This window comes from Hyperolius riggenbachi, chromosome 5 (genome assembly GCF_040937935.1).
Source record: "Hyperolius riggenbachi isolate aHypRig1 chromosome 5, aHypRig1.pri, whole genome shotgun sequence".
Classification (NCBI taxonomy): domain Eukaryota; kingdom Metazoa; phylum Chordata; class Amphibia; order Anura; family Hyperoliidae; genus Hyperolius; species Hyperolius riggenbachi.
This window is the reverse complement of record NC_090650.1, coordinates 97,078,101-97,104,256: the sequence shown is the minus strand read 5'-3', so window position 1 is coordinate 97,104,256 and position 26,156 is coordinate 97,078,101. Positions and strand designations below refer to the sequence as shown.

General features: G+C 44.7%; 1 protein-coding gene across 6 annotated transcripts in view; it reads left to right on the top strand.

The window, feature by feature from the left end:
* Positions 1–26,156, top strand: part of GSDME (gasdermin E) — a 216,350-nt gene that overhangs the window by 49,053 nt on the left and 141,141 nt on the right. For all 6 annotated transcript variants that reach the window (XM_068236031.1, XM_068236029.1, XM_068236028.1 and 3 more), the window contains one exon: positions 20,494–20,665. In XM_068236031.1, the coding sequence (XP_068092132.1) occupies positions 20,494–20,665 (172 nt within the window). The remainder of the gene's footprint in view (positions 1–20,493; positions 20,666–26,156) is intronic.

Sequence of the window (26,156 nt, the reverse complement as noted above, 5' to 3'; positions counted from 1 at the left end):
TGGGAGATTGTTACAATCTAAAATAGTCGGGATAGTCATAGAGGCAGTAAAGTCTCTGGAAAGCCAGGCTAATAACTTACTGTTTTTGTCACCAAATTCAAATATACGTTGTGTCTGGTGTAAAATCACATTCTTAGTTAGCGCCACTTGAGCCAATCTCCATTGCCTAATTAACTGCTGCCAGTTTCTCCAGTTGTCTGGAGTGCTAGTTTGTACAAAGATCTGCTCTGCCTCTCTAACCTGATTTTCAATGTTTGATATATGTGATCTAGCGTTTGTTTTGAAAGCTTTGAGTTCAGTCATGTAATGACCCCTAATGACTGCTTTACCTGCGTCCCAGACAATGGCTTCTGATGTAGAACCCGTATTTTCCTTCCAATAATTACTAAGGGCGTGAGCGATCAAGGGTTGGATATGCGGTTCATTAATATAAAAGCGAGATATCCTCCATAGTCTGTCTTTAGGTTTGGCAGCTATGATCAATGTAAGTGAGATGGGGGCATGATCTGATATACCTGATGGCAGTATGTCTATGGATTGGATTTGGGATAACACAGGAGATGTGACAAAAGCAATGTCTATTCTAGACATGGAGCGGTGTGCAGAGGAAAAGCATGTGTATGCCCTTCCCGTGGGGTTTTTCCATCTCCATACGTCTTGTAGCTGATAACCATCAGCCCATATTTTGAGTTCCCGCCCATCTCTGCTAGAGCCACTTGTTCTGTCCACCAAAGGGTCCATTGTAAGGTTGAAGTCCCCCATTAGGACAAGTCTGTCACCATGCCACCTGGAAGATTTTGCCATGACATCGTATAGCAATTGTTTATTAGCTGGAGGGGGAACATATATACCTGCAAGGATGTATGTAAGACCATATAGTTCAAAATTAAGTAGAGCAAATCGGCCCTGATCATCGCAATATGAGTCTAAAATTTTAATCGGAACAGATTTATGGATAAGAATAGAAACCCCTCGTGAGTATGAAGAGTAGGTGGAGTGATAATATTGTGATACCCAAGGGCGTCTGAGTGATAATACTTTATTACCGATTAGATGTGTTTCAAGTAAAATACAAATATGTGGGGTGTATTGTTTTAGATAATTGAAGACTAAGGATCTCTTGATTTTAGAACCTAAACCTCTTGTGTTCCAACAGATGCATTTAAGTGTATCCATTGTCTATTAAATGTAAAAGCATTATATTAATATATCTAGAGAAGATTTGAAGCCTGATCATCAGCACAGCCCGGCACGGCCAGGGGGAGAGCCCAGAGTCAGAGGAAGGAGAGAGAGAAAAAACAAAGAAAGAACATAAAAACCCAACAACCCCCCACCCTACACCTCTTACCAAATCCATGGGAAAGAGCGTGTCTTGCACCCTAACGATTATCAGTTGTCACAGAGGGAGAGAACTAGTTAATACTACACCTCTGAGGGGAAGCAGACTGCGTGCGGAGCAACGCCGCCCGGGCACCCAACTCGTATAGAGAAGGGGGTACATAACTTTAAGGTGTTGAACGTTAGTTTAATACATATAACACCACAACCGTGCACCAGTCCCACCACATACACCCGTACCCACGGAACCGAGATACCTACTACCATTTGAAATTGTTTTGACCCTCCAATAGATACCAGGTCTCCCATTGCCGAGCCTGCAGAGCCATGTGACTGTTCTGCTACAAGCATACCTATGTACTTCCATTATTGCTTTAAGAGCAATTGAAATAGAGCATAGTTATTCCTAGCACATCAATTTTAGTTAGGGAAGTACATCTACTGTATAGATTGACCTTGGTTGATTTAAATTAAATCAAATTAAATTAAATTAAATTAAGCCTCCATTGCAATTAATGTACCTCTTAGATTGTAGGCTGAGAAGAGTATATCCCTTAACCACCCCTTGCCTCGCAGATAGAGGCACATAGATATTACTAGTGGGGAAGTTTCAGATCTTTTATTGTCTTTAGAGTTGTTGTGCGGAGAAATATACGTTAGGCAGCAGTGCCACCTGCTGGAGGCTGTTTGCAGAGACCAAAGTAAAGCGCTATAGCAGCTTCTGCATGACCCGGTAATAGAACATATTTATAATATCGCAACACCTTTTATATTAATGACATTGCCCGCACACTCCATTACTGTTATCTGAGTAACTAATATATTCTGTGCAGCCGAGCGCGACCACAGAAGGCAATTGTGTATATATCAAAATGATAATATCAATGTCGACATACGACCAGGAAAGAACCCAACCTTCCTTGCCACGACCGGCCGCACAGATCCACACTAAAACGTGATAGCATATACACATATATATATAATGTCAATACTTAGTATTGGAGTCAAGGCTAGCATATATTCTCCCTAGGAGATATAAAAGGGAACCTAGCCATAGGGGGGCATATATAGTCATGTGTCCACCTCAGCACTACAGAACAGACACTCTCCATGAAAGGGCTTAGGTATTAAACTTAGAGGGATAGAAGGATCTTACAGGGCTAAGGTATATTTGACTTGTCTTAAGTTAATCTGGTCCTCTAACATTGTAGGAGTGTATATTGCATGTATTGCCCAGGCGGCCGTTACTAGATAATGGCGCGAGAGCGTTCCCTAGCAAATTGGCGGTCAATTTAAATTACCCGCCCTTCCAAGTATGGTACAGAATAGCAGGTTCTATTGCATCATATTATACTCATACCCCCCTAAAGCCCATGTGAGCCCCCAAAGGAGCACTTTTAAAGCAATGGAGAAAAACAGATATCAACACACAAGCTGTAAGCATTAGAATTTTGCATATCATATATTCTACATTTTAGCGAGTTTATATACGAGGCGGCTAACAGGATCATCAGAGGGTTTATATGGGTCCAGTATGACAGGAGTCCCCGTCTCCTTTTCCGTAGGCATATCCGCGCACATCTGCAGCGGTCAGTTGAGACAAATGCACGGCCATATCATCAAAACCAGAACCGATAAACAGCCGCAACAAAGCGGAGAGTAACAGTTAAACAGTTCCAACCATATTGGGAAAAAAACGTTTAAAATAAAGTATTTGCTGCAACAAGCAATGGCCCTTTAGGAAGGGAGTTCATCAGGCTCCATATGTCACATATAATATAGTGCAGGCGACAACATAAGCTGTGCATGTCGGGGGCCATGAACATTTGTAGTATAGGAAGTCATTGCATAGGGCCGGCTTACTAGCAAAGTATAATGCATTTACTTACGTTTCGAGGGGGTAAAGAAACAGCCTTTAGCTTTTAGCTTGGGGGCAAGGGCAGAGTATCAACCCAGGTCATTGCGTTCTCAGGGGTGTCAAAAAACTTGGATTCGTCATTCCATTGCACCCTGAGTTTCGCCGGGAAGAGCATTGCGTATGTTATATTGCGTTCTCGCAGCTTGGCTTTGACTTTGATAAATGATCGGCGTTGCTTTTGCGTTTCCGCAGTGAAATCTGGAAAAAGCATCAGCCGTTGGCTTTCATAAAAAAGATCCCCTGCCTTTCTCGCAGCCACAAGGATGTTGTCACGATCCTTAAAGTTTAAGATTTTAAAAATCAAGGCACGAGGCGGTGCACCCGGAGGGTTCTTCTTGTTAGTAACTCTGTGGGCCCTTTCTATAACAAAGAATGGGGAAAAGGTTTCCTCCGGTAAGAGCCTCCTCAAGAGCTTCTCCACGAACTCAGGCACGTCCTTCCCTTCGCAGCCCTCTGGAAGACCCAGTAGGCGCAAGTTATTTCGCCTGTTCCTATTTTCTGAGTCCTCCGACCTATCTTCCAGGCTTTTGATCCTCCGTTTCATTGCAAGGATGTCAGCGCCATGTGCTCTCACAGTGTCCTCGGTATCCGAGGTGCGTCTCTCCACCTCCGACACCCTCTCTCGGATGGTAGCCATGTCCTGTCTCAGCAAGCCCATACTTGCGTCCACATGGTCAATTTTCGAGGTGAGTGTGGTTTGGCAGTTCTTAATAGCCTCCATTATGGTATGCACATATGGCGGGAGTTGTTCCTGTCCTTCCTCCGCCATATTGGGATCCGTCGCTTTCTCGTTTCTTGGCTTCAGTTTAGAAGTAGATGGACCTGCCTCCGACTGCTCGGTATGTTTGTTTTTGTCTCCTTTGTCTTTGTTAGTGTTTTTTGTGCGCTGAGACATAGCTGGGTTTTCATAGGGGTGATAGCGCGTAGATATCTGTGTGTTCCGAGTAGGGCCTGCTATGTCTTCCCGGTCAGCAGGAGCGGGACCAACCTCAGCAGATTCCGCCTGATGGGGAGCGCATCCGTCCTCCAGTTTGCGAGATAAGTAATGTCCAGCACCTTAGGAGACGTTCTGGTATATAATTGTCCACGTTCAACCACTCGTTAAGGGCTAAAGAGTAATCCAGGCAGCGGAGCTCCACACAGCACGTCCGCTCAGGTCGCCATGTTGACCACGCCCCCCAATGTGGTCATTTCTATGTGTTTTATCAGAGATATCAGAATAAGATGTTTAAAATGCACATTTTGCAGTAACTTGTTCTGATATGTTTCTCATTTTCACTTAATTATAGACTATGTTCCTGTGAAAACCTAAATTTGGAGGCTGCTTTTCTTGCATGTCAGATCAGAAAGCTCTGCTTTGATGAAATGTAATATATTTGTCACAGCAGAGTTGTAACATGTTTGGACACTGCAGCTCTGGATAGATGCCCAGTGTAAATATTGTGCTGTTAGCATTGTGTGGGCACCCACCATATGCTTCTAGCAACTGTTCGTTGCCGTTTCTGGAGGTTTGGACATTTTTCAGTCGCAGTGCTTTTTTTTTAATTTTTGGGGAAACAACTGATACCTGCCATAATGTGAAAGAGAACGCAGAGATTCACTGAATAGGGTGGTGCTGGTATTTGGCTGGCAGAGTGCTGGTGCATATTGGAAATTTTACCTGTTTCAGATTTGTTTATGGCAGATCCACTTCAGCAGTCACTGGTTACAGCGGAGGAGCATTGTGGAGACATTGGAAGAAATGAAGACATTGCAATTGAAAAGCCCACTCCAGCACACTTTTTTTTTTTTTTTTCTCCCAGATCTCTATAGGCACTTAACTCAGAGGGCTTTCTTTGGATTGTGTAGAAGCGCTACAGAAGCGCTGATGTCAAAGACATCACTTTAAAGGGACACTGAGCGGTGATAGAAACACAATTTCCACTTACCTGGGGCTTCCTCCACCCCACCGTAGGCCGCGAGATCGAATTTTAAATGTATACGTCGCTTATTGACTTCCTTTACTTCTGCCGACTCTGCGTCGCAGCAGAAGTCGGCCGGTAACGTGCTGTTGGCTTTGTGGCGGTTCAGGCACTTCCAATGCAACGCGGACGTAAGTGTGCTAGGCGCCATTGCCTTGTATTGTACTTGTGTTACTCTGTGGTAAAATATGGTAACGCAACACAGGCTTACAATGCAAGTATAAAAGGGACCTTAAAGTTCCTTGCTCGGAAGCCCAGACACTGGTTACTTCCTGTACCACAGATTGTCTGTAAGGCCCGGTTCACATTAGCGGTTGTTTGCCAAACGGACCGGATGACCTGACCGGATCCGGATCGGAACCGTACGGTTCTGATCCGGATCCGATCCGGTCAGGTTGCATCAGGTGTCCATCAGGATGCGATCCGGATCCGTTTGGCAAAAGTTACGTTAAAAACAAAAAAAATGTTGGGGTCTGGGAGGTCAGCAGAAGGGGGACCTGTGGAATCAGGCCCTCTGCTGTTTAGCACTCACCTCCACCTCCGACATGCTGCCAACATCTCCGGATCCGGATCCAGCTGTGCTGCTCCACTCCAAAATGCTTGCCCATGTGTCCCCATCCAATATCGCCGCAACAATCCCCATAGGAAGTGGGGTAGAACATCCGGATTTCTCAGCCAGTGTGTTGTGCGCTCTCCGGTTCCCATTGGTTTGTATTGGCCGGATGGTGCAGTCCGGCTCCGCCCCGGATACGGCTGCCGGAGGAGCCGGATGAAAAAATAGCGCATGTTGGAACGGAGGCCGGAGTCCGGATCCGGCCCGGATTCGGTCCGGCTCCGGTTCGGCAGAACGGACGCATGTGAACGGACGCATAGGCTTTCATTGCTATGCCGTGCGTCCGTTCCGTCCGTTCTGCAAGCGGTGCGGCTCCGGCACAGCGATTCCGGAGGGCCACCGCAAGTGTGAACCGGGCCTCACTGCTAGAGGCTGCAGTCGTCTACTACTTCCCTCAGTTCATTTGCTTCTGGTCATGTGATCAAAATTTACAGCTGCAAAAACCATGTTTCACACAGAAGAGGTAACATTCAGGGTGGGAGCACACTTGGTGGTGCGATTTTGCGGGCGTTTCCAGCAGGTTGCATCGCTCTGTATTTTACATTTCCGATTGTGTTTCCCACACGTGATTTTCAATGAACATTAAGCTTTTTTTTGGGTGGTGGCACAATATATTTAGTTAAGAGATGCAAGGGAATAAGTAGAATGCCATACATTTTATAGTCGTGCAAAAAAAACGGCGTGCAATTCATGAGCAGGCCATTGACTTCAATGGCCAGTGTAATCGTGCATGTTTTATTATTTAGTATTTATATAGCGCTGACATCTTCCGCAGCGCTGTACATCGTATACTGTCTTGTCACTTAAAGGACACCAAAGGTGAAAATAAACTAATGAAATAAAAAATTGTATCTATCCTCCTTCCACTAAAAATTACTCTTTATGTTATTCCAGTTTTATTTTATATTTAAATCTCCTTTTTTTTGGTTTGTTTTGGTTTTATTGTTCTTGATCAATGACATATTCATTGAAGTATGCCAGAACTAAAAATCTATGAACTATTGATCCTTTTTATCTCTTTCCTGCTCTCAGAAGCCATTTTATGCTAGAAAAGTGTTTTATAGTTGTAATTTCTTATCAGTGAGGGTCACACTGTAGTCTGACCCAGTCCTGACCGAAACTGCCACTTATATACCTGATGTTTACTCTTTCAGGCAGAGAAAAAAACAAAACAAAAACGACCACAGCATAGTTATTTGTGTGCTTGGCACTGTACATACACATGTCTATCTCCTCATGTCACATGTCACCTCGGGTATCCTTTAATGGTCCTTCAGAGGAGCTCACAATCCAATCCCTTCCATAATAATTTGTCTATGTATGTATCATGTAGTGTATAACTCGTACTCTAGAGCCAATTTTAGGGGGAAGCCAATTAACTTATCTGTATTTTTGGGGGGGATGTGGGAGGAAACCCAGGTGCCCGGAGGAAACCCACACTGACTCAGGAAGAATAAACTCCATGCAGATAGTGCCAGCCAGGGATTCAAAGCAGGGACCCAGTGCTGCAAGGCGAGAGTGCTAAACATTAAGTAACCATGCTGCCCACATTTTGCCACTATTCAAACAAGTGTGCTCCCAGCCCCAGACAAGCTGATCAGTAAGTGAATTGAGGCATGGAGTGTATGTGTGTTTTATATTTTTATCTTTGAAACCTATAAAGACATTATGAGAGTGCAGCAGGACATCACCGCTTCTCAGTGTTGGGAAACTAATGTTCTCTCTTCTGACACCTCCAGTCCAATGAATTTTTAATGGGATTGTGTCTTTCCATTGACTTTTATTGTTTAATTCATTAAAAATGTATGCAGTGCGTTTGCTGTACATGAACATGCAATTTGTACTTCTAGCTCTATAATCCATCCGCTCTGTAAGTGTAAAAGTATGATTGCATTAAGCTTTTCAGCACTAGAAGTTTCCTTTTTTCTACAGCTTGTTTATAATATTGCCTCATGAGTAAATATTTACAGTATCAGTTTTTTTACTGTAGTTGTATTGCAGGCTGGCCAGGTCTGCTTCTGCAGTAGTGGTGCCAGTAGAAGTCTCTAAGGGCCTGTACACACTGCTGCGCTTGTGCTGCGTTTTTAAAAACGAATGCGTTTTTAAAATCGCAAGGTCTTTTGAAAAAGAATTAAAATCGTGATGACTTGTACACACTGGTGCGATGCGTTTTTAGAAAAACGCAATCGCAGTGCCTGCTGCGCTTTTTTAAGCGCAGCGCATGAAAAACGCATTAAAAACGCATGCGCTTGCGTTTTTGCCTGCGTTTTTCAGAAGTCAGTATCCCAGAAGACTCTGCAATCTCCTGATTCCTGTTGAAATGTAAACTAGAAAAAAACAAAGGATTCTTTAGCCAATCAGCAATTACAAGAAAAACGCAAACGCACAAAAAACGCAGGCAAAAGCGCATGCGTTTTTAAAACTACATGCACTTTAAAAACGCATGTGCTTGCGATTTTGCTTGCGTTTTTCAGTGTGTACAGGCCCTAAGGCCGGTTTCACCCTGGGGATTGGCGGCAGCACATGCACAACACATAAAACTTGCAGTGGATTTACACTCACACGTGTTGCCATAGACTTACATGACTTCCGGTCCGCCACAGGTTGCCGCAGAACTGCACGGTAACATAGATTTTGTCTTAGCGTCCGGGATGCGTTTTGCTCTCACATTCAGCGTTTTGCTCTCATATTCACTTAAAGGAATACTGTAGGGGGGTCGGGGGAAAATTAGTTGAACTTACCCGGGGCTTCTAATGGTCCCCCGCAGACATCCTGTGCCCGCACAGCCACTCACCGATGCTCCGGCCCCGCCTCCGGTTCACTTCTGGAATTTCAGACTTTAAAGTCTGAAAACCACTGTGCCTGCGTTGCCATGTCCTCAATCCCACTGATGTCACCAGGAGCGTACTGCACGGGCACAGACCATACTGGGCCTGCGCAGTACGCTCTTGGTGACATCAGTGGGAGAGAGGACATGGCAACGCAGGTGCAGTGGTTTTCAGACTTTAAAGTCTGAAATTCCAAAAGTGAACCAGAGGCGGGCCGGAGCATCAGTGAGTGGCTGCGCGGGCACATAATGTCTGCGGGGACTGATAGAAGCCCTGGGTAAGGTTAACACATTTTCCCCCGATCCTCCTACAGTATTCCTTTAAAGGATTGCTGCAAAATTGCTGGGATTTTTCAAAATATAAAAACATTGCAGAAATTCAAGTGATTGAGAGTATTTTTCAATAAGCAAACGCTGTGCAAAAGGCTGGCCAAAATGCTGCAGGTCGGTCTCGGGCCTGAGGACCTTTCTACACTGCATGTACGTTGATCTGCTTTTTGAAGCATTTGCGTTTTTCCAATTGCAAGGGCACCATGATTAACAGTAATCGCAGTGCCGGGTACAGAGTGATGTGATCTGTTTTTATCCCAATTGTAAATTTAGTGCCTGCTGCTGTTTTCCTGTGCTTACAATAAGGTTAAATATACGGAAGCGCAAGCAAATTGTACAGCAAACGCAGTGCTATGCGGTCTGCTTTGCGATGTACAATTAGAAAAAACTGTGGCCCTTATTCAATGAACTTATCCTTCAGTTCTATCAATTGCTAGCATGAATTGCTGGAGTTTGCAAAATTCATGCTATTTGCAAATGTATTATTTATATTTATTGTATTTATAAAGCGCCAATATATTACGCAGCGCTGGACATTAGTTTAGGTTACAGACAATATTTAGGGGTGACATACAGCAATATGACAATACAGGAATACAAGAAAAACCAGATCACGCGGCACAGTATGAGTACAAGGTAATGCTTAGTCTGCCACTGGATGGGATCATGGAGATTAGGCAAGTTAGGTTCACTCAAATGCATAGCATGGGTGCACAGTAATGGAGGTGCATGATCAGGTGGGACACAAAAGGAGGAGGACCCTTCCCAAAGGCTTACAATCTAGAGGGAGAGGTAGGGACACAAAAGGTAGGGGACCAGAGTTCAGCTACGGGTTTAGAGCACTTGTGAGGGTTGGTAGGCCAGAGTGAAAAGGTGAGCTTTTAGGGCCTTCTTGAAGATGTTGAAAGAGGGGGCTGCCCTAATGGGTGGAGGTCGGTAGTTCCATAGTGTTGGAGCAGCTCTTGAGAAGTCCTGGAGACGTGCATGGGACTGGGTGATGCAGGGGGGCGGTCAGGCGAAGTTCATTGGAGGAGCGGAGTGTGCGGCTAGGTGTGTACCTCTGAATAAGATTGGAAATGTAGGTTGGGCAGGTTTTGTGGACAGATTTGTAGGTCAGACACAGTATCTTGAATCTAATTCTGGATTGGATAGGAAGCCAGTGGAGAGGGATTCACAGAGGGGAGCTGCCATGGTGGAGCGATGGGAGGAATGGATAATTCTGGCTGCCGCATTCATGATGGACTGCAGCGGGGCTATTTCGGGTCATAGGGAGACCAGACAGAAGGGCATTGCAGTAGTCAAGGCGGGAAAATATGAGGGCATGGATTATTATTATTTATTAGATTTATATAGCGCCAACATATTACGCAGCGCTGTACAATAAATAAGGTACAGACAATGATAACAGGGGTGACAGAACAATACAGGTAATAGACAATAGATACAACTAAATACAAGTAATAGCAAAAAGATACACAACACAGTGCAGACAGTAGTACAATGCCAGATCATAAACTGGAGTGGTAGTGGTAACAAGTTCCAAATTCTGGGTAAAGTGCACACAGTTATGTATGATACACAAGGGCAGAGGGCCCTGCCAAAGGCTTACAATCTAGAGGGAGGGGTTGATGACACAAAAGGAGGGGGTGCAGCAAGAAGTTATTGGCAGAAAGGATTAGGGCAGTGTTGAGATGATGTAGGCCTCCTTGAAGAAGTGAGTTTTGAGTGCTTTTTTAAAGGTGTTGAAGGTGGGAGCGAGCCTGATGGGCAGTGGGAGAGAGTTCCACAGGATGGGGGCAGCTCTAGTGAAGTCCTGCAGTCGTGCATGGGAGTGCGAGATGCGTGGGGTGGTTAAGAGGAGGTTGTTGGAGGAGCGAAGTGGGCGGCCAGGTGTATATCTGCTGACCAGGTCAGAGATGTAGCTTGGGCAGGACTTGTGTATGGATTTGTAGGCCAAACATAGGACCTTGAAGCTAATTCTGAAGTGAATTGGAAGCCAATGAAGGGATTTGCGTAGGGGAGTCGTGGAGACAGAGCGGTGGGAGAAGTAGATGAGTCTGGCTGCTGCGTTCATGATGGATTGTAAGGGGGCTATGCGGTTTTGAGGAAGGCCTGACAGGAGGGAGATGCAGTAGTCCAGGTGGGAGATGAAGAGGGCATGGACAAGGAGTTTGGCAGTGTCTGGGGTCAGGAAAGGCCGGATCTTGGAGATGTTGCGTAGGTGGAAATAGCAGGCCCTAGCTACGGTTTGGATGTGGGAGGTGAAGGAGAGGGCAGAGTCCAGGGTGACACCCAGGCAGCGGCTTGTGTGGTTGGATGAATGATTGTGCCATTGACAGTGACGTAGAGGTCAGTGGAGGGTGAGGCAGCACGGGGTGGGAAGATTAGGAGTTCAGTCTTATCCAGGTTTAATTTTAGGAACCTGGCAGACATCCAGGATGAAATAGCCGAGAGGCCAGAGGATACCTTCTCCATGGTGGTGGTGGAGAGGTCAGTGGTATGGAGGTAAATCTGGGTGTCATCTGCATATAGGTGATAGTTGAAACCCAGAGAGGAGATGAGTTTTCCGATGGAGGTGGTGTAAATGGAGAACAGCAGGGGACCAAGAGCAGTGCCTTGGGGGACCCCAACTGAAAGTGGGATGGAGGTTGAGGAGGAACCATTGAAGGAGGTCTTGAAGGAGCGATTTGAGAGGTAGGAGGAGAACCATGCTAGGGCAAGGTCTTGGATACCCACAGATTGCAGGGACTGGAGTAGCAGGGCGTGATCAACAGTGTTGAATGCTGATGAGAGGTCTAGGAGGAGAAGGATAGTGTATTTTCCTTCAGCCATGGCAAGCGTGAGGTCATTGACGACCTTGGTGAGGGCAGTCTCTGTGGAGTGGGCTGGCCGAAATCCTGATTGTAGGGGGTCAAACAGGGAGTTGGAGTCAAGGTAATGGGTCATGCGTTGGTGGACTAGACTCTCCAGGAGTTTAGATGCAAAAGGGAGTAGGGAGATAGGGCGGTAGCTGGATGGAAGTGAGGGGTCTAGTGAGGGCTTTTTAAGTAGGGGAAGTACAGTGGCCTGTTTGAAGTCAGAGGGGAAGGGGGCCGTGGAGAGGGAGAGGTTAAACAGAGAGGTGAGGACAGGAGCCAGAACCGGGAAGTGAGGACGGAGGCAGTTGGATGGCACAGGGTCTAGGGGGCTGGAGGTGGCAGGAGAAGTGGCTAGGAGATGGCCAACTTCATCCTCCTGTGATGGTAAAGTAAAGGCAGTGAGTGGTGGGTGAGGTGTGGGAGAGGTATAGGTGGGAGAGGAAGAAGTGGTGGAGTGGAGGCATGAGATTTCCCGTCGGATGCTGACTATTTTGTCAGTAAAGTGGGTGGACAGATCAGTGGCTGAGAGAGCGGAGGTGGGGGGAGGAGTAGTGGGGTTAAGGAGGGATTTGAAGGTGGCGTAGAGGCACCGAGGGTTGGAGGCTTGGGATCCGATCAGGGCAGCAAAATATTTTTGTTTAGCATCAGTTAATGCTGAATAGAACAGCTGCAGGTTGGCCTTGTACTCCAAGAAGTCGGAGTTGAGGCGGGATTTCCTCCATTTGCGTTCAGGCGCGTGTCTGTTTTTGGAGGTTGCGAGTGTGTGCATTGTGCCAGGGCTGGGGGTTGATGGGACGGCTGGGGCGGAATTTGGGGGGTGCAGCAATGTCTAGGGCTGCTGAAAGGGCCTGGTTGTATTTGGCCACAGCTTGGTTTGGGCAGGTAAAGTTTGGGAGGGTGGATGTGAAGGAAGTGGAGGGGGTTGGCTAGTGCAGTTGGGTCTAGGTTACGCAGATCTCTCTGCTAGCGACCTGCGGGTGGTGGGGGGGAGCATGATGGGGAGATAGAGAAAGTGAGAAGGTGATGGTCGGAGAGGGGGAAGGTTGTGATGTCTAGGTTAGGGAGTGTGGCGGATTTTGAGAAAATCAGGCCGAGAGTGTGGCCAGCGCGGTGGGTGAAGGAATTGGTGTGTTGGGAGAGGCCAAGGGAGGTAGTGAGGGAGAGCAGTTGAGAGGCTTCAGGGGAGTAAGGACTGTCCATGGGGATGTTGAAGTCCCCAAGTAAGATGGTGGGGAGGTCAGAGGAGAGGGTGTGTGGGAGCCAAAAGGCCAGGTTGTCCAGGAATTGTTTAATGGAGGTGGATGGGGGGGCGGTAAAGCACTGCGATGACTCCCGGAATGGGATGGTAGAGGCGGATAACATGTGTCTCTCAAAGGAGGTAAAGTTTAGGGAAGGGGGTGGCGTGAGGACACGGAAAGTGCAGGACGGGGAGAGGAGCAGACCCACCCCTCCCCCAGACCTGTTTTCTGGTCTGGGGGTGTGACTGAGGTGAAGCCCCCCATAGGATGAGGAGTTTGGTGGAGGCAGGGGTCAGGAAAGGGCAGATCTTGCAGATGTTACGGAGGTGGAGGTTGCAGGACTTTGTGAGATTTTGGATGTGGGGAGTAAAGGAGAGTGCGGAGTCCAGGGTGACACCCAGACAGCGGGCTTGAGAGGTAGAGCATGATTTAGTTAACACTGTGAATATAAGCCTGCCCAGCACTGCAGAAAAGAACTCATTTGGGCACTTTATTCTCCTTCTGAGTTTTTTTTGGTTTTGATTCAGTTATTGAATTAGATGTGGGGATGGGTTGTTTAAAATAAAAAAATAGCGCTGAACTTATTGCCTACATTACACAGGTGATCTTGCATATCACCCATATGTATTGATTCTTTTTGCACCTATTTCCATAAAATAAAAAAGAAAGAAGAAAATTCAGTTTGCCTCCCCAGTTATTTTTAACATGTTCTTCCATCCCAGCTGGTATTATTATTATTATTATTATTATTATTATTTAGTATTCCTATAGCGCCAACATCTTCCGCAGCGCTGTACAAAGTACATAGTCTTGTCACTAACTGTCCTTCAGAGGGGCTCACCATCTAATCCCTGCCATAGTCTTGTGTCTATGTATGTATCCGTGTAGTGTATGCATCATAATCTAGGGCCAATTTAGGGGAAGCCAATTAACTTATCTGTATGTTTTTGGGACGTGGGAGGAAACCGGTGTACATGGAGGAAACCCACGCAGACACAGCGAAAACCTACAAACTCCTTGCAGATAGTGCCCTGGCTGGAATTCGAACCGGTGACACAGTGCTGCAAGGCACGAGGGCTAACCACTAAGCCACGGTATTACCAGAAAGGCTGGGGTGGGGAGCATAGGGCTTTGCTACCTGATCAGTACTAGCCTGATTATCCATTACATAGTGGAGAATCTGGAAGAGAAGAGCAGAAAACTTACAAAGCCCCCTTTTCCATGTCAAGGACAAAAGGCCTTATGTACACCTTGATACTAATTACCCACACAATACACCCCAAAACACATTATACTACTTCTCCTGAGTATGGCAATACCACATGTGTGACCCCTTTTTACAGCCTAGGTGCGCTAAGGGGCCCAACGTCCTATGAGCACCTTTAGGCTTTACAGGGGTGCTTACACTTTAGCACCCCCCAAAATGCCAGGACAGTAAACACACCCCACAAATGACCCCATTTTGGAAAGAAGACACTTCAAGGTATTCAGAGAGGGGCATGGTGAGTCCGTGGCAGATTTCTTTTTTTTTTGTCACAAGTTAGAAGAAATGGAAACTTTTTTGTTTTGTTTTATTTTTGTTTCAAAGTATCATTTTCCGCTAACTTGTGACAAAAAATTAAATCTTCTATGAACTCGCCATGCCTCTTAGTGAATACTTTGGGATGTATTCTTTCCAAAATGGGGTCATTTGGGGGGTATTTATACTATCCTGGAATTTTAGCACCTCATGTAACATGAAAGGTGCTCAGAAAAGTCGGAGATGCTTCAAAATGGGAAAATTCACTTTTTGCACCATAGTTTGTAAACGTGTCTTTTTTATCAAAGACACGTAGCACAATAAATTTGGACAAAAATGTATATAGAAATTTTACTTTATTTGACAAATTTTATCACAGAAAGTAAAAAAAAAAAATCATTTTTTTGACAAAATTCCTGTCTTTTTTTGATGAATATAATAAAAACAAAAAATCGCAGCAGCAATCAAATAGCACCAAAAGAAAGCTGTATTAGGGACAAGAAAAGGAGGAAAAAATCATTAAGGGCTTGTTTCCACTGTTGCGACGCGATTTCGCCGGCATTCCGACGCTTGTAAAAACGCATGCGGATGCGTTTCCGCATGCGTTTTTACCCGCGATTTCGCGTGCGATTTCGCATGGCAGGGTGCCATGCGAAATTAACCATGACACTGCCAGGGCAAAATAAAATTGAAAAAGGTGCGAAATCGCACGCGAAACCGCATGTAACAAACGCATGCGTTTTTACTATTAAATACATTAGCGGCGATTCGCATGCATTCCACTCGCAGGCGAATTCGTTGGCTCTTTTGTGCGTTTTTTTACCGCTGAAAAAAACGCACCTCAACAACGCTACAGTGGAAACAGGCCCATTCACTTGCATTACATGTGCGAATCTGCATGCGTTGGACGCATGCAGATTCGCGATAGTGGAAACGAGCCCTTAGATAGTAGGTTGTATGACCGAGCAATAAACCGTGAAAGCTGCAGTGGTCTGAATGGAAAAAAGGCTCTGCTCCTTAAAGAGACACTGAAGCGAAAAAAAAAAAAATATGATATAATGAATTGGTTGTGTACTATGAATAATTACTAGAAGATTAGCAGCAAAGAAAATATTCTCATATTTTTATTTTCAGGTATATAGTGTGTTTTCTAACATTGCATCATTCTCTAATATGTGCAGATTACACAACACTCTGCATTCAAAATGATTCTTTCAGAGCAGTCTGTGAACTAATGACCTCTCCTCTTGCAGATAAAAAGGAAACTGTTCACTTACAGTTGAGATAATACAATTCAGAAGACAGCCCTCTCCACGACTTTGAAAGTCGTAGAGATTAATGGCTTTTTTGCATAGAGATAACAACTGGAGTTTCTTAACTCTTCCCGTACTGGAAACAATTACACTGATGTATCTGATCTTAATGTTTTATTTCTTAGCTGTGCTACACATACAAATCATAATATCATAAAAATTTTTTCGCTTCAGTGTCTCTTTAAAGCGAACCTTAAGTCAAGTAAAAAAAATGAGATTTACTAACCTGGGGCTTCCCTCAGCCCCCAGCAGCCGATCGGTGCAATAGCAGCATAGGGGGCGATATACAGGCTGGGAACGCGAACAATCACTCGCGTTCCCATGCCTGTCGGCCGGTGACGGCCAAACCGGAAGTGCTCGCCGGCGGGTCCTGGGACATCGGAGCAGAGCTGCGAGGGCACCGATCGGCTGCTAAGGGCTGAGGGAAGCCCCAGGTGAGTAAATCTCATTTTTTTTACTTGACTTAAGGTTCGCTTTAAGGGGTAGAAAGACTGTGGTCCTCAAGTGGTTAATTGTGCTGGTCTGTCCATATAAGAGTACATTTGTAAAACATGCTTGGTGTGATTTGCCTTCTTAAAACAGAAGGTATTTGCGATAAATCAGCTTTAAGTGAACATCTGTGATTACCCACAATGCACCGCTACGGAATCTGCAAGTTATCTCTTTATGCCCCTGTAGCCAGGCTTGCATACCGAACCGTTGGTGCACAGCAGAGGTCAGGAATCTTTTTGACTGAGAGAGCCATGAACGCCACATATTTTAAAATGTAATTCTGTGAGAGCCATACAATATGTTTCAGATGTGTGTTTTTTGTAAGACAAAGTAACACTTTTAAAGTTGGCTATCAAGTGACAGGCAGCCTATTGGGCCAATCAAAGTGCAGGGATCTCGTCCTACAAAGTCACTGGACCAGACAGGGTCCAGGGTGGGACAATTGGAGCAGCTATTAGTTTTGGGGGAAGCGTGAGTAAGATAGTAGTGCACGCTACAGCAGTAGTGTGCCTATTTTGAAAATGTTACTCGCACTGCCACACTAAGCTGTGCTGCTTGAGCTGTGTAGCTTAGTGAATCAACCTCTATTTGTCTACGAGCCGGATGCAACCATCAAAAGAGCCACATCTGGCTCCCGAGCCATAGGTTCCCTACCCCTGGTGTATAGCATGCCTGTAGCTTTAAATTGTACAGTGCCACATCAACCCCACATGCAGACGGTCTGTTTCAGACTTTCGGTCCTCAGTACATGGCAGGGATTAATATGGTTCTATGCCATGGAGTCTATGGGATAGGGCTTGGACACTTAATCATATTATTTATTATCATCTTGTGATTGCCAGTGCACCTCCACTGCACGAGCAAAGTCCCGGCTTGGCTGTACTATCTTTTCTCTTGTGCTTCTCATATTTATTTTTGTATATTACGTGCTAAATAAATGCAAAACTTTTCTTCTGGGTCTTATACATTAGTGAGCCATGAGATAAATGGAAGTCAGTGAAGTTCTAAAAAGAAACAAGATAAAAGAAATGTTAAAGGCACAAAGGAAGTTTAGCTAATCAAGCCTGCTGTCTGATGAACTCTTGGTAAGCTGAAACGTAAATGAGCTATGCAGCAAGACATTGATTTAAAATCTCAAAGCATGGCCACACTTGAGTTTACATTTCCGATTGGCTTAGTCAGACTTGACTTTTTAACCCAGCGGAGATGCTGCATTCAGCTCTGACACAAGCAGTCAGATCCATTAGTCTGTCTGGATTCAAACAGTTCTGAAAGGACAAGTGGCCTGAAATACTTCAGCAATGTTGAAGACTGATTTCAAACTATAGGAAGCCAATCATTGCAATTATAAAGCTAAAGGTAGTGCAACTAGTTATTAACATTTATAGGAGCTATTAGGTTTTCAGATGAGTATCAAAGAGGAACTTCATCCTAATCAGTAGCTGATACCCCCTTTCCGACTAGAAATCTTTTCCTTTTCTCAAACGGATCATCAGGGGGCTCTGTATGGCTGATATTGTGGAAAAACCTCTCCCATGGTGTGATGTCATATCCATGATACTGACAGTTTGCTGTCTGTGAGCCTCAATGCATTGTGGGAAATAGCTTTTGCAACTGCCAAGCAAGCAGTATCTCTCTCTGTGCAAAGAACTCTCAGTAATAAACATTCTGCACAGATCACCAGGCAGAACTAAATCTGAGAGGAAAGATTTTACAATGGGCAAACACTGACTAAGTAATCTGTAAATGAATATTGTGAAAAATAAGCCGTTCAGTCAGTACGTTATTTTTGCTACAGTTCCTCTTTAAATAGCATAATAGTATGTTTGTAATTTGTTTACTAATTGAGAAGTAGCTAAACCGTTTGCAGCATTGTCCCTCAATGTGACTGTGGAGTGTTCTGCTCATATGAAACATTGTTTTGTCCTTTTCTATGCCAGGCTAGGGACTCCCTGTCTGCGTTATGTTGATGTAATCAGAATCAGACTTCACCTCAAGCATAGAGTGGCTAATGACAGACCAGGAAATACCCTACTGTGTCATTAGACAGCAGCAATCATATCAATTTCCAAAGACTTAAAAAATGTTTTTTTTTTTTTATCACATACGTTTTCTGGCATTTCCGGACTTAAAGAGACTCTGAAGTCTCATAAAATGTGGGTTTTTATTTTAAAAATCTCTTCAACATCAATGCCCTAACTAAAACGCTGCGTCCCTGCAGCTGCACGCTAACTAAACCCCCCAAACTCCCGGGCACATTGCGGGGAGCGCTTTTGCATAGAGGCAAAGCTTTGGGCTGTAGCTCTGCCTCTACAGGCGTCCATCAGCGCGGACCGCCGCCTCCGCCCGCCCCTCTCAGTTTTTTCACTGGGAGGGGCGGGGGAAGGGGTGGAGATGCGTGCGGATTGACGCGCATGGAGGCAGAGCTGCAGCTGAAAGCTCTCCCTCCAAAGCTCGAAAGTCGTGTTTTTGCTGTGGAGTTTGGGGGGGATTTAGTTAGTGTTCAGCCGCGGGGATGCTGCGTTTTAGTTAGGGCAATGATGTTAGAGATTTTTAATATAAAACCTTAATTTTAAAGACTTCAGAGTCTCTTTACAGAGTTCTCTGTACCACAATTTACCAATCAACCAATTATTGGTCTGAGCAATGCTTATGCGCTTTGGGCATGATTCACAAAGCTTTTTCACCTGTTTACCTCAATTTTCACCTTATCTATGTTACTTGTTTAAGCTCCAAAAGAGCAAAAATAAAATATATTAAGGTAAGAAAAGTAATATTGAAATTAAGTTCATCAGGGACTACTTACTTTGAGTGATTATTTTGCTTGTAAATGTGCTGAAAGGTTATTTTTATCAATTAGGTAATAAATAAGCCATTAATGAGAAGTTTTGTGAATAGAGCCCTTTGAGTCCTACAGGAAAAATGCGCTTTACAAATGTTATTTGTTTTTCTTTTCTGAAGTGCAGCAGTATGCGGATAATGTGTATTAACACCAAAGCCCACTAGATGGCAGTAGATCTCAGAAAGGGAATGATTATTAGTTTATGGGTTACAGGCAGTCTCCTACTCACAAAAGACTCGAGTTACAATTTTTCATAGATACTAAAATTGTCTCCATGTATTGTGTTTTTTGTATTACTTATTTGGTTGTTACATGTTACAGAATTGTATAAACTGTTGTAAGTAGATTAAAACAAATTAATTAAAAGTACATTGAAAGCACCCAAAAAACCTACCTATACTATCTGTCCAAATCCAGAGTTTCCCGAAAGTAAATAATTTATCCACGTTTAGCACGGGACTCAACCTAAAAACAAAATCAGCTTACAAACAAACTCCTGGAACGTAACCTCTTTGTTAGTAGTGGAGCACCTGTATATGCAGTGTTTTTGTTTTTATTACTGTAAGGGCTGGAGCCCAGTAGAAATCAGTCGCTAAGCGCCTTTTGCAGCTATTTTAGCAGCATTTTCCGGAACGATTAAAGAGACTGTAACAAAATGTTCAGCCTCATTTCTCCTATCCTACAAGTTCCTATACCTATTCTAATGTGCTCTGGCTTGCTGCAGCCTTTTCTAGTTGCACAGTCTCTCTAATATATCTAATCTTTTTTTCTTTGTCAAGCTTTGTCGACCCAGGGAGGAACAGGCTGGCTCTGCTGTAATAGGGACAAATTACAGTGGCTTGCAAAAGTATTCGGCCCCCTTGAAGTTTTCCACATTTTGTCACATTACTGCCACAAACCTGAATCAATGGACAAGGAGGATATATACAATTGTTTATTTCATTAGTTTATTTTCACTTTGGGTATCCTTCAAGTAAAATACTGGCTGCATGCAGGTTCCAAGTGGGTGAGCCTACCAAAGACAAAAGTTCAGTATGACAGCCATTCAAATTGCATTTTATGTAATAGTGATCTTACAATACATGTACAATCAATATACATTATTATGTTGAGAACTAGTCTGTGAATTGACAGTGCAGATAGTGGCTTATAATTTAAAAAGGTTGAAATGCAAACCTAAAATTATATCATATTGTTTTGAATGAATGGTGACATTTTATTTAAATCTGTGCATTTGTTTACAGGAAGATAAATGTGCAGCACCCCTTCATCCTACAGCTGCATGAAAACAAGAACGACGTGCTGTGTATCTTGAAAGAAAAGATTATAACCACCCAGAAGTGTATTATTTCTGAACATACATACACCGAGGAAAAATTTGGAGGAAAACTTGGTGTTCAAGCCAAAAAGGTGAAGGTAAGAGGAATCTCAGCTGCGCATTAGTGATACAAGTCTGTCTGTAAGGCTCTGTTCCCACTTGTGCTGGTCCTGCGGGAGTGGACAGTGTAATGTCCTGTCCAATGGTCTGGCTGTAGCATGGGGGAAGATGCATTCCCTCCATAAGCTATATGGGGAATGCATCCTCCTGCCTGGGATTATCGTGGACTGCACAGAAATGCCGTCTGCTTACTGCCACGGATCCCACCGATCTGTTGTAGTGTGACAAGGGTGAACGGCTCCTATTTATTAAATAGAAGCCATTCACTGTCCATTTAGCAGAGAACTGCAAAAAAATATCCGTTCTACACTCAAGTGGGAACAAAGCCTAAATGGCCCTGTTGCTGCAGAAGTAATTGATTATATATGGATGTTAGTATTAGGGCTGACTTGGGTGTCGCCTTAAAGGGGCAGTATTGCGAAAATAGTCCTTTTTACTTCATTACATATAAGTTATGTACAAGTGGAGTAATACTTTAAACACGTTTAGTGGCTGAACAAATGTAATTAGTACACTGGCATTACCTATTTGAAGCAAGGGAGCCACGTTAGAAGAAACATTTACTGACGCCGATTTAGACAATACCATTATGCTGTAGGAGGCAGCTAAATCAGCTGTTTGGGGTGGCATTATATTTCCCCCTTGAGACATTAGAAATAGGATCCTCCACCTTGTAACTGCACTCTCGTGCAGTTCCCCCAGCTCATGTGAGCCACGTGACGTCACCGCACTTCACAGATCCTAATGCTGCCTGCCGAGGCCCCTTCACCGCTGCTGGCAAGGACACGGACACCTATTGCTGTCCGTTGCTGTGGTTACCAGCTTTCAGCTCTGCGCAGCATTGTGTCAGCAGCACGGAGCAGCCAGGAGTTGTACAACTCCTGGCTGCTCCGTGCTGCTGCCACAATTCTGCGCAGAGCTGAAAGCTGGTAACCACAGCAACGGACAGCAATAGGTGTCCGTGTCCTGGGTGAAGGGGCCATGGCAGGCAGCATTAGGATCTGTGAAGTGCGGTGATGTCACGCGGCTCACATGAGCTGGGGGAACTGCACGAGAGTGCAGTTACATGGTGGAGGATCCTATTTCTAACGTGTCAAGGGGGAAATATAATGCCACCCCAAACAGCTGATTTAGCTGCCTCCTACAGCATAATGGTATTGTCTAAATCGGCGTCAGTAAATGTTTCTTCTGATGTGGCTCCCTTGCTTCAAATAGGTAATGCCAGTGTTCTAATTACATTTTTTCAGCCACTAAACGTGTTTAAAGTATTACTCCACTTGTACATAACTTATATGTAATGAAGTAAAAAGGACTATTTTCGCAACACTGCCCGTTTAACATACAATTGTAACTCTTGGTTGGATAAAAGTTTCAAAACTTGCATCAGGATGAAAGCACAAAGCCTGGTGCCCTGATTGGTGTAGCTGCGAGAGATGAAGGGCCATCCAGATTTACTCTGCCTTACCCTAGTCCTCATCTCATCTGGATCCTGAGCTGTGTGTGCTAACCAGACATGGAGGTTCATGTGATCATGCTATTAAATTGTGAGCTATAACTCTGGTGCCAGCTTTTCATCCTGTCAGACGTGTTTGGACTGTCTGTACAATCTATTAACAAGGTGACAGCGGGGACGTTAATGTACATGTGGGTAGCTAGCATGTTTTAAACTGTACCAGAGCTCCCGAAAAGAAAAAGTTTTATACATACCTGGTGCTTCCTCCAGCCCCGTAAGCTCGGATCGCACCCAAGCCGCTGTCTGCAGCTTCGGGAACCGGGTCCTGTCACTTCTGTCAGTCAAGGCCAGTCTACGCAGGAGAAGTGCGCCCTCTACATGTATCTCCAGCGGCTGCTACGCAGGAGAAGTGCTCCCTGCTGGAGAGATACGCAAACAGCGCATTTCTCTTACGTCAGATTGGCCGCAACTGACAGAAGTGATGGGACCCGGTTCCCGAAGCTGCAGACATCGGAGGACAGCAGCGTGGGAGCGATCCGAGCTTACGGGGCTGGAGGAAGCCCCAGGTATGTATAACATTTTTTCATTTCAGGAGCTCTGATTTACTTTAAAGAGAACCCGAGGTGTGTTTAAAGAATGTTATCTGCATACAGAGGCTGGATCTGCCTATACAGCCCAGCCTCTGTTGCTATCCCAAACCCCACTAAGGTCCCCCTGCACTCTGCAATCCCTCATAAATCACAGCCGTGCTGTGAGGCTGTGTTTACATCTGTAGTGTCAGTCTCAGCTGCTCCCCCTCCTCCTGCATATCTCTGGTCCCTGCCCCCGTCCCTTCCCTCCAATCAGCAGGGAGGGAAGGGATGCAGGCGGGGACTGGAGTTCTGCAGAAGGCGGGGAGAGCAGCAGACTGACACTATAGAGATAAACACAGCCAGCTCTGACAAGCTGTTTGTCAGTAGCGTGGATGTGATTTATGAGGGATTGCAGAGTGCAGGGGGACCTTAGGGGGGTTTGGGATAGCAACAGAGGCTGGGCTGTATAGGCAGATCCAGCCTCTGTAAACAGATAATATTCTTCAAACCCACCTCGGGTTCTCTTTAAGTAATGCACACAAAATATTGGCAGCGGTTGTTTGCAGGGAATGTCAGTCTCATTAGCACAAGTGAAAGTGCTGTTCCTGTTTTCTGTTGGGTGCAAGAATGATCCATTGGATCAAAAACCTCAGAATTTAATTACATATGTATGAGATTGTTTTTAATGGAATCGTACCTTCTCATAGCTGTAAACCCACCTTTCTGTTTTCAATTACCATGGCAACTCATTGACTTTCGGGACACAGTTTAACCCCTTGAGGACCACAGTGCTGACCCCCCCCTAAAGACCAGGCCATGTTTTGTGAAATTGGCCACTGCAGCTTTAAGGCCAAGCTGCAGGGCCGCACAGCACACAAGTGATTCCCCTCCCCCCCCCCCTTTTCTGGTTGGTGGGGTCTGATAGCCCCCCCCCCCCCCCCCATGTTTATTTATTTTTTTTAAATCAATATTTTTATTTATTTTTAATTTAACTTCCCTATTTATTTGTCATTTTCCCCCCTAACCCCCTCCCTCCCCCCAGCCGACCAATCATGGTGATCAGCTCTCATAGGCTTCAGCCTTTGAGAGCCGATCACTCTCTAGTGCCTTGGGGGGACAGCTGTATCACACAGCTGTCCCCAGTACAGTGCTGCTGTAGGTCGCAGGGCTGTACCGTCTAACGGTCTCCCTCTGAAGGCGGGGTGGAGATCTGTCTCCCAAGCACGAGATGCGTGTGCAGCCTGCGTGCGATCTCCTGCAGTAGCAGGCCCCAGGACTTGATGCCAATTGGCGTTAGGCGGTCCTGGGGCTGCTGCCGTGGTCACGCCCATTGGCGTGACGCGGTCTTTAGGTAGTTAAGGAGGTGGAACTGCTTATGCTGATGATTATGTGCCACATAAGTGGTTTACAATGAGCAGATTCTTGTCTGTGCAGGTGAACACTAGTACTATAGCTGAGAGATGGGAATCAGCATGGTTAGAAGTGAGGGGGAGGGACATTGAGGGGAGATGCACCTTGTGAGTGGCTTATAAGCCAGAGTTCCAAGGGTTTCAGTTGGCTCTGATAGGGGCTGCAGCTATATACGAATGTTGGGATCTGTTATAACGTGCGTGTGGTGGGGAATATTTCCTTTTATGTTTAGTTAGCACAGTGATCAGTTTTCCCCTGACAAAGCCACTTTGAGTGAACTTGTAGAGACTTGGTAGTGTTCAAGACAAGACACAAAACATTTATATTGTGTTTTTCTCCTGGCGCCAGAGCTGCAGCCACTAGGGCATGCTCTATGGGCAGTAGTAGTGTTAGGGAGTCTTGCCTAAGGACTCCTTACTGAATAGGTGCTGGCTTACTGAAGAGGAAAAGCCGAGGGTTTGGGGGTTTGAGGGTTAGGGTCATATTTAATTATATGGTGTACCCAAACCCACCCCGTATAAAGATACAAGCTCCTTTATAGTGAATCATTCGATTCATATGTACAGTAGCCATTTTTTTTTTTTTTTTTTTTTTTTTTAAAAGAAACAGTAATAAAAGTTACGTTGACCTATAGGGCATTGGATCCAAAAGGAGCTTTGTTCTTTTGAGTCTTTTTCCCTTGGTATTACACTGCTGATTAATTGCAGAGGTGCACTTTATAAAATCCGGCCTGTTTTATAAAAGGTCATAATTTATATTATGTTTAAACTACCACTACAATATACAATAAGGTTTTCCTAATTTGTTAAAAATGTGATGTGACCTGATTGACCAATGAGAGAGTGGAAAAATATGTTCACCCCACTTTTTAAACATTGTCTGTTGATTATTGGCATGGATTTTCACCATTCCTGTGTATAATAATATAATAATATATTCTATATATTATATATAGAACTATATACTATTATATATATTAATATACCATATTTTTTCGGACTATAAGACGCTCCTGACCATAATAATAAAAGGGGAAGAAAAAGATAGCCCCTTAAGCACCACACTAGTCAATAAGTCTCAAATGTAAATAATGAAATCTTTATTCAAATATCAAAAAGATAAAAACTGTATAAAAACATGGAACTGGGTAACCAATAAATTTGAGGCAGCTGAGCACACCTGGAAACAACGCCCCACCCGGATCAATAGGATTATCAAAGATAAACTCCGCACAGAGTTAGACATGCTCCTGATGGACAAAGTAAAGCGTCAATTGCGCTGGAGGAGACAACTATATTATTACAACGCTAATAAACCCCTAGCCCTTTTAGCTAAATGTTTAAACAATAAGCCCCTTCACTCTACCACCTTGAAAGTACGTGACGCTTCTGGCCAGATAACCGCAAATCCCCGCAGAATAGTGGACATCTTCACCACATTCCTTTCAGATCTATATACCAAGACTACCCATACTTCAGATAAAGCCATCCTTGATTTTCTAGATCAAATAAGCTTACCAAAACTTACCGCAGTCACAGCTGCTAGCCTTAGCGCACCTATCACCCCTCTAGAAGTTCTTTCTGCCATAAAAACTCTTAAGGTTAACAAAACTCCAGGCCCAGACGGCTTCACAGCACAATACTACAAAAAATTAGCAACCTCACTAGCTCCAACTTTAGCTGACTGTTACAATGAACTACGGGAAGGTATACCACCCCCTAGCTCCTTGCTATCCGCTCACATTTCCATGATCCCTAAAGTTGAACAGGACTGCCATGCACCCCACCAATTTCGCCCTATTTCCCTTATTAATGTGGATCTCAAGTTACTGGGGAAAATATTAGCTTTACGTCTAAATAGAGTCCTGCCAGATCTAATCCATCGGGACCAAGTAGGCTTTGTCCCAGGCCGCCAAGCGGAAGACAATACTAGACGTGCAGTTCTCCTGACCCACTACTTGCATTCCCATAAAATCCCAAGTGTAGCCTTGTCCTTAGATATTTTTAAGGCCTTCGACACCCTATCGTGGAATTA